Source organism: Mizuhopecten yessoensis, unplaced genomic scaffold (genome assembly GCF_002113885.1).
Source record: "Mizuhopecten yessoensis strain PY_sf001 unplaced genomic scaffold, ASM211388v2 scaffold11131, whole genome shotgun sequence".
In the NCBI taxonomy this organism is placed as follows: domain Eukaryota; kingdom Metazoa; phylum Mollusca; class Bivalvia; order Pectinida; family Pectinidae; genus Mizuhopecten; species Mizuhopecten yessoensis.
Genome location: NW_018408895.1, coordinates 146,706 through 155,651, shown reverse-complemented (window position 1 = coordinate 155,651; position 8,946 = coordinate 146,706). Strand labels below are relative to the sequence as shown.

The 8,946-nt window shown below is 37.3% G+C and overlaps 1 protein-coding gene across 1 annotated transcript; it reads right to left on the bottom strand.

Annotated features, from left to right (window-relative positions):
- Positions 1 to 953: 953 nt before the first annotated feature.
- Positions 954 to 5,435, bottom strand: LOC110466373 (ribonuclease H2 subunit C-like). Its single transcript, XM_021522819.1, has 3 exons — positions 5,252 to 5,435; positions 3,293 to 3,525; positions 954 to 1,271 (listed from the first exon to the last, which is right to left on the bottom strand). Exons 1-3 carry the CDS (start codon positions 5,382 to 5,384, stop codon positions 1,218 to 1,220), a joined length of 420 nt encoding a protein of 139 aa, XP_021378494.1. The 5' UTR covers positions 5,385 to 5,435; the 3' UTR covers positions 954 to 1,217.
- Between the last annotated feature and the right edge of the window lie 3,511 nt (positions 5,436 to 8,946).

Below are 8,946 nucleotides of genomic sequence, written 5' to 3'. Positions count from 1 at the left end.
TTTCCCCCCCCCCCCCCCCCCCATTCTATGGCTGGGGCATAAAAACAGAGCTAAGAGGAATTGCTTAAGGGAAGATGGAATTATGGACGGAAGGACAATGGACCAGGGACGAAGGGCGATATGAACAGCCTGTCATCTGATGATAGTGGGCTGAAACCAAGAGGACCACAGGGGCGGATCAATATATGTCGTCCCATGCCAAACTTACATAATTAAAACCATATGGAAATATTGGATTAGAAATAAAAGATGTATTTGTAGTGTAAATCTGTAAAGTTGAATCATTTCCATGGTGTGGTTAAAAGAGGAAACTAGTAATTATATTTATCAATGGTACAGGATCACTGGGGTTACGTAGGTGCTGGAGTACCTGTGTATGTAGGGGTAAGGCATGGAGTCTTGACGTACGCGGTGAATTACGTGTTGCACATGAATTACCTGGGGTAGGGGGTTGTCATATACAGGGTGTACAGGTGTAGTGTCATTCGAGCTGTTGCAGCCAGACAGTGCGCTTGTGGTATTTGGTAGGGAGCAGTAGAGAGTTAATTTGTTTTGGTGTTACTCTCTGAGCCATTTGGTGTATGCTTTCAGGTTTATAGGCGTTGGCATATTACAGACATTCTAGGATAGATCCTTTGGGACTTGGAGCTAAAGGAACAGACGCTCAGGAACAGCCGCGCACAGTCGCTTGATTTTGCCTTGTTTTTGTATTTACCACAAATAAAAGTGCTAGCTGCAGTCAGCTATTTCCTATATTACAGTGTCGAGTTGTAATTGATAAATGATTTATGTTCGTTTGAATTGGTGAATTAGAACATAATTGGCTTTTCTTTCTTTCTTCAAAAAGATATATAATTTCATGCCAATTGCTTCTAACTGTCCTAATTTCAAACCTTTGGAAAAGAAACTGGTAAATTAAAATGCATGCAATAATAATAAAAACACAAATATATGTCTTAATTAGAAATTTAATACTACAAATATCATACTATATTCCACCAATAAGGTGTTAAATAAAATGTATTGTAGATAATGTATAAAGCCTGTCAATGGAATCTGTACTCGGTAAAATGTACTTGTATCATGTACATTTGTAATAACCATAAAGATGTTTTGTACTTTCCTCAATATGTTATAGTAATTGATTCTGATCACATGTAAAGTCAAGGGAGAATACTCTATCCTGTAGTCATTGTGGCACATAAATTTGACAAATATCAATTTCCCACAGTGCTCTTCTGACTACTTTCATCTTCCAGGGGCTGATGAAGCTGAAAAGAAATAGAAATACTCAGAAATATCTTATTTTATTGCCATTATTCCCTTAATGACTTATTGTCCTTGATTTATAAATGAACATTGAAAATTCAACAAATTATCGGTTGGAACTGAATAAGTTTTTTAATGTAGCAAATCAATTATTTCTTTATTTCTTTATATAAAAAATAAATAATCTGGAATGATTTTTTTTTAATGAACTAACACTTGAAATCTTTGAATGTTACTTCAATGTCCATGAACAATCTTTTCAAAACTATAATTTTCATAGAAATTTAACCTTGTGCCAATTTGATAACTGTTTTTTATATACAGTCATAGCATTAACTCATTCACTCCTGAAATTTCATAATGAACTACCTATATTCCAACCTTTGAATTGGAAGAGTTCATATGTGTCTTCAGGAGTGAATGAGTTAAACATGTAGATTAAGTCATCAGTTATGAATAATCAAACTGACCTTTGCATTTATCGAGGTCAAATTACTACCAATACCAGCCCATCAACTTCAATATTCTGAAGATTGTCATGCATTATAAAGAAACATCACAAGATTGTCATGTATGATAAAGAAACATCACAGATGCTACAGCAGTAATGTAATTTGCTTTAAAATTACTACCTGTCATAAAACCCACTTAGCTATAGCTCCAGCCCAAGCAATAAAGACAAGAGATCCCAGAGGGATCTTGGCGCCCACCTTTGTACCATCTTCATTAGTTCTTTGTCAGTTCTATCTTTTCTCTTCTTTCCTCTAATCTGTTCGATCGAGTCATGTTAACAGTAAATGCACCTTGAGGTAACTTTTGATCTAAACTTAATACTGATGTGTATGAAAGCCAACCTTCAAAGTGAGTTTGTCATTTCACATATTTACTAGTACAGTACTTAATGTGAAAGAAATAGAATCGATCATTGCAATATGAGAAAGATCTGTTTAGTTCTTCTTTTAATCCATTTTGTTTTTATGATCAGTCTCAAAATATAACATACACAACGAGGGATCAAGGGGAACCTACATTTAAAATTTGAGAAAGATCCCTCCCGTACTTCCCGAGAAATAGCGATAACAAACTTTCACTATCAAAATCCAAGATGGCTGCCTGTCGGCCATGTTGTTTATCCGATCAGTCTCTAAAATTGCCCTGCACAGCTAGGACCAAGGGGAACCTACATATAAAATTTAAGAAAGATCCCTCTAGTTCTTCCGGAGAAATAGCGGTAACAAAACCACACTATCAAAATCCAAGATGGCTGCCTGTCGGCCATGTTGTTTATCCGATCAGTCTCAAAAGTTGCCCTGCACAGCTAAGGACCAAGGGAAACCCGCATATAAAATTTGAGAAAGATCCCTCTGGTACTTCTTGAGAATTAGCGATAACAAGAATTGTTTACGGATGGACGACGGACGGACGACGGTCCACGGACGCAGGGTGATTTGAATAGCCCACCATCAGATGATGGTGGGCTAAAAAGTTGAACTTAATATGGCCATCTCTTGCCAATATAGCACTGTCACCTACTTGATCTAAGCTATCTCTTGCTATTATAGCACCGTCACCTACTTGATCTAAGCTAACTGTAATACCAACAGTATGGCACCAACACCATTCCCTCGCAATTAGCTCACCTGCTTCAGTCATCACCTCACAGCCAAATTCACCAGAATAATTGCCAGCAATCTTAGCGATTACTTCATCCCAACCAAACTCACCACCAAAAACATACCCAGTAAATGTTGTGATTGTTTCATTTCAACCAATCTTACCCCCAGAACCATTTCCAACAAATACTGTATACCGAAAAATCTTCGCCACTGTTTAATTTTTTTGCCTTTTGCTATGAGGGCAAATTTATCATAATGAATCATTGTACACAGCATACCATAAATGATATATACTATAAAGTACCCTGTATTAGTAATTACATGTGATGGGCAAAATTAACATGGGGCAAATATTTGTTTTACCAGTATATACAGTAGAATGATTGCTTCATCCCAAACAAACTTACCACCTTAGCAAGATCTAACCAGTGCAGAGCTTGCTTCATCTTATCATCTTCACATGGTGTTCTGTCCAGGTTCCAGTAGTTTATTTCCTTGAATTTATTGATGGTTGTTAAATGGCGGTCCTCGTCTTCTGTCACTGCTTTCCTAGTCTCCTTGACAACAAGACCAGTGTAGCCATGAGGCACATTAATTACCTCCCCTTTTAATGGTCTACCTCGAAAAGAGGCTGTCATAGCTGTAAATTCAAAATGAAAAAACATACGTCACATAAGAAACTAGTATTCAGAAAACAATAGGAAGAGATTTAATGTTTATATAAATTGTGATATAAGTGTAAAGTTAATTATATTGTTCTTGTTTGTATCACGTCCGTTTAACAAAGAGACTACCCTGTTCGCATACCTTATCTCATATTGTGATATCATGTGGTATGTATGCTAGTGTTCTATAGTGGGGTTTGTGTTGGTCATTACGTAGAGTTATATATATATATATATATATAAAATATCTGTTTTGATTGGTTGTTTCTTGTAGTCACTTTGGCGTGTCAGTCTTTGTTTCTCGTGTTTTGTGAGCTAGTACCTTTTCAGGACTGTATCAAAGAGGACAGAGAACTTTGGAGTGTAAGGATTGTCTTTGTTTTTACCTGCACATTAAATATAAAACCTTATTTTTGATTTCTAATTGTATTTACCAAAGTGTAAACAATATCTAATGAAGTAATTATGATCTATGACCAACTATTCTTTTTTAAGAATGAGTTGGGCAAAGGCCAATGGCCCTGTACCATATACACATGTTTATATTGTTAATAAATATATTTCTATGTAATATGTTCAAAAGAGGGTTTATGGAATATAATTTGCAAGTGTCCAGTTCTTATTATTTCGATATCATGTTCTCTCTTTGTACCAGACATGTCGAAAACAAATCTCTATGTATATACTGCTCAATTTTTACCACCTGCTGTATATTAGTTTTTTAATTTTGCTACAATGTATATTGTACTGACTCTGCCATCTGGAATATATTATATTCGCTTACTTTATATAGCATTTTTAAAGATTTTGTCTGGCGATGCTAGTTGACGCTTAAAGTCACTTGTTGAGAGTTGAAGTTGCTTTAACGTCTGACTAGTACACTCTGTTTTCAGTTGGATGGCATGACTACGGATCCAGGTTGTTTCGACCCAAATCCTGCTCGCACCACGGGTCGTTTCGCCCTCAATCCAGTTCACAAAAGTTTTTTTCGCCCTTATATAAATATTTATTTTTAAGTTATAAGATGTGTTACTATATACAGAAGTTTCCACTTAATAGCATGTCGCTTAATACCACTTTTCGGTTATTATAATAGGAACCCTATTATACAGGCTGGGCACAACGCATCCTCGATATCCGCTCTCTACACACCTGGAATATGAAATGGCAAAATTGAAGGCTCGATGTGTGCCACCTTGTTGATGAGACAAGAAGACTAGTTGGGTCCTTTGATGTACATCAAAGAATCTCGCGGTCATGAAACGGTAAAAATTGACAGGCTTTGAAGTCGGGCGTCTCTCCTTTGTAATCTTCAAAGGACAGGTATACGTATCAGCCTAGCGATTGGTCAGGTTTTTTTTACCTGAGACCAATCAAAGAGCTATCTTCGTGCCTTCAATTATGCCATGACATATTCCAGGGTTGTAGACAGCGAACGTGAGCGTAACCCCTGGATATCGAGTATGGGCAGGACGGCGCATATGGGTAATAATCCTTCAGTTTGCCAACAGTTACACATTTCAGTAACATTTATTTTACTGAAATAGAGAATAAAGTGAAATAAAAACACACAACTGGACTAAAAAAGTTTCGCCTTAACAATATTTTCGAGCAAAAAGAAACTAGCGCGAAACGACCAGGGCGAACGGGATTTAGGGCGAAACGACCCGACACCAATGACACATAAATAAATGTAATTACCTTCAACAGATTTTCGTGAGTTGGATTCAAAATATTGTGATATATTAGCTTTTCCATCGTAATGAATGTGACAAGGCACTGCATGAAGCTTAACATCTTCTAATCCGCCGGTAACTGTCAAATATGTGGCCATTTTGATTTCCCGCCATATGACAAGCGTTCAAGATAACATGATTATTTTTTGTGTATAAACATAGACACGAATGCCGGACAAACTGGTCACATTCGTTTATCGTTAGAGTTGAAGTAATCTGATGCTGCTTTCAGGCGAGCATTGACAAAGCCTTGCAAGGCATGAACACATATTTGTAGGTCCGTCAGGATTTATACCCGAAAATGTTTACTTTCAAAACAGGCAAACCGGTTGAATCGGATACGCGAAAGGGTCCGTGACGAGCTGCATTATATTACAGTGTGTATGTCATGCAATTTGATTTAGTGATAAATAAGCTTATTGATAAACGACACAGTATGAGTGTCATATAATTCGGTAAGTGTGACATTTAAAAAAAAAAATGTTTCGACTCTAACTTGTAGCAACAAATTCCGGAACGCTACTATCCAAATGCAAGCGCAAAAATGACACAGACTATAACTACAATGTGACCGTCAATGGCAGAATGAAATACAGGTACCGAGATCCCACAAAAATCCCTGCGTGGATCAAGTATGGTCGCTTAGGGATTTTAATGCTGGGAGTGCATTGGACAGGTTACTTCATTTTAACGAGATTATTTGGGAAATTGGATGGCTCATCGCCATTATCCGAAATAAGTAAGCATCGACAAGATTCCGACTTCAGTAGAGACTAGAGTCACAGGGACCTGAACATTTGTTACAGCTATATTTGGACCTAAACTAAGGGGTTCAGAGTAATTTACATGTTTAGAGGTTAAGATCGATTTTCAGTAAAAATGACACCCTCAATGATCGTATATACGAGAAGGGTGGAAAGCTCGTATAGCCCTCTCGATCAGGTCCCTGTGTGCAGTAATTATAAATGCATGAACAAAGATAAAGATAAGGATTGTGTCTTGTGAATACCAGTATACTGTGTGGTGTACTTAACAGGTATACTGTATGGTGTCCTGTGTGAACAGAAGCTGAACAGGTATTCTGTATGGTGTCCTGTGTGAACAGGTATACTGTATGGTGTCCTGTGTAAACAGGTATACTGTATGGTGTCCTGTGTAAACAGGTATACTGTATATATAGTGTCCTGTGTAAACAGGTATACTGTATGGTGTCCTGTGTAAATAGGTATACTGTATGGTGTCCTGTGTAAACAGGTATACTGTGTGGTGTCCTGTGTAAACAAGTATACTGTATGGTGTCCTGTGTAAACAAGTATACTGTATGGTGTCTTGTGTTAACCGTTATAGTGTATGGTGTCCTGTGTAAACAGGTATACTGTATGGTGTCCTGTGTTAACCGTTATACTGTATGGTGTCCTGTGTTAACAGGTACATGTATACTGTTTGGTGTCCTGTGTATACATGTATACTGTTTGGTGTCATGTGTATACATGTACTCTGTATGGTGTCCTGTGTAAACAGGTACATGTATACTGTATGGTGTCCTGTGTATACATGTATACTGTTTGGTGTCCTGTGTATACAGGTATGAATTCTGTATGGTGTCTTGTGTATAAGGTATAAATTCTGTATGGTGTCTTGTGTAAACAGGAATTCATTCTGTATGGTGTCTTGTGTAAACAGGTATTCATTCTGTATGGTATGTGTCTTGTGTATACAGGTTTTCATTCTGTATGGTGTCTTCTGTATGCAGGTATTCATTCTGTATGGTATGTGTCTTGTGTATACAAACAGGTATACTGTTTGGTGTCTTGTGTAAAGTATATTGTTTGGTGTCCTGTGTATACATGTACTCTGTATTGTGTCTTGTGTATGCAGGAAAACTGTTTGTTGTCCTGTGTATACAGGTATACTATATGGTGTCTTGTGTACATGTATACTGTATGGTGTCCTGTGTATACATGTACTCTGTATTGTGTCTTGTGTATGCAGGAAAACTGTTTGTTGTCCTGTGTATACAGGTATACTATGTGGTGTCTTGTGTACATGTATACTGTATGGTGTCCTGTGTATACATGTACTCTGTATTGTGTCTTGTGTATGCAGGAAAACTGTTTGTTGTCCTGTGTATACAGGTATACTATGTGGTGTCTTGTGTACATGTATACTATATGGTGTCCTGTGTATACATGTACTCTGTATTGTGTCTTGTGTATGCAGGAAAACTGTTTGTTGTCCTGTGTATACAGGTATACTATGTGGTGTCTTGTGTACATGTATCCTGTATGGTGTCCTGTGTATCCATGTATACTGTTTGATGTCCTGTGTATATATGTACTCTGTAAGGTGTCATGTGTATACATGTATTCATTCTGTGGTGTCTTGTGTTTACAGGTACTTTGAATTGCTTCCTGTATACAGGTATTCTGTTTCGTGTTCTGTGTAAACAGGTATACTGATTGGTGTCTTGTGTAAACAGGTATACTGGGTGGTGTCCTGTGTAAACATGTACTTTGTATGGTGTCTTGTGTATAGAGGTATTCTGTTTTGTGTTCTGTGTAAACAGGTATACTGATTGGTGTCTTGTGTAAACAGGTATACTGTTTGGTGTCTTGTGTAAACAGGTATACTTTTTGGTGTCTTGTGTAAACAGGTATACTGGGTGGTGTCCTGTGTATTAATGTACTTTGTATGGTGTCTTGTGTATACAGGTATTCATTCTGTGGTGTCTTGTGTATACAGGTACTTTGAATTGCTTCCTGTATACAGGTATTCTGTTTCGTGTTCTGTGTAAACAGGTATACTGCTTGGTGTCTTGTGTAAACAGGTATACTTTTTGGTGTCTTGTGTAAACAGGTATACTGGTTGGTGTCCTGTGTATACATGTACTTTGTATGGTGTCTTGTGTATACATGTACACTGACGTGTTCCCTGTATACAAGTATTCTGTTGCATGTTCTATGTATACAGGTATTCAGTTTTGTGTTCTGTGTATACATGTATTTTATATGGTATACTGTGTTTACAGGTATATTGTATGGTGTCATGTGTATACAGGTAAACTGTATGGTGTCCTGTGTAATCAGGTGTTTTGTACTGTTTGTGTCTGTGTATACAAACAGGTATACTGTTTGGTGTCTTGTGTAAACAGGTATTCTGGTTGGTGTCCTGTGTATACATGTACTTTGTATGGTGTCTTGTGTATACAGGTATTCATTCTGTGGTGTCTTGTGTATACAGGTACTTTGAATTGCTTCCTGTATACAGGTATTCTGTTTCGTGTTCTGTGTAAACAGGTATACTGATTGGTGTCTTGTCTAAACAGGTATACTGGGTGGTGTCCTGTGTAAACATGTACTTTGTATGGTGTCTTGTGTATACAGGTATTCATTCTGTGGTGTCTTGTGTATACAGGTACTTTGAATTGCTTCCTGTATACAGGTATTCTGTTTCGTGTTCTGTGTAAACAGGTATACTGATTGGTGTCTTGTGTAAACAGGTATACTGGGTGGTGTCCTGTGTATTAATGTACTTTGTATGGTGTCTTGTGTATACATGTACACTGACGTGTTCCCTGTATACAAGTATTCTGTTGCATGTTCTATGTATACAGGTATTCAGTTTTGTGTTCTGTGTATACATGGATTTTATATGGTATAC

Excerpts from the sequence above, each read along its gene's own strand:
- LOC110466373 (XM_021522819.1), bottom strand. The coding sequence starts at position 5,384 with ATGGCCACATATTTGACAGTTACCGGCGGATTAGAAGATGTTAAGCTT. Across the intron at positions 3,526-5,251 it reads CTCACGAAAATCTGTTGAAG|CTATGACAGCCTCTTTTCGA; the intron begins GTAATTACATTT and ends TTGAATTTACAG. Across the intron at positions 1,272-3,292 it reads GGTTAGATCTTGCTAAGGTG|CTTCATCAGCCCCTGGAAGA; the intron begins GTAAGTTTGTTT and ends ATTTCTTTTCAG.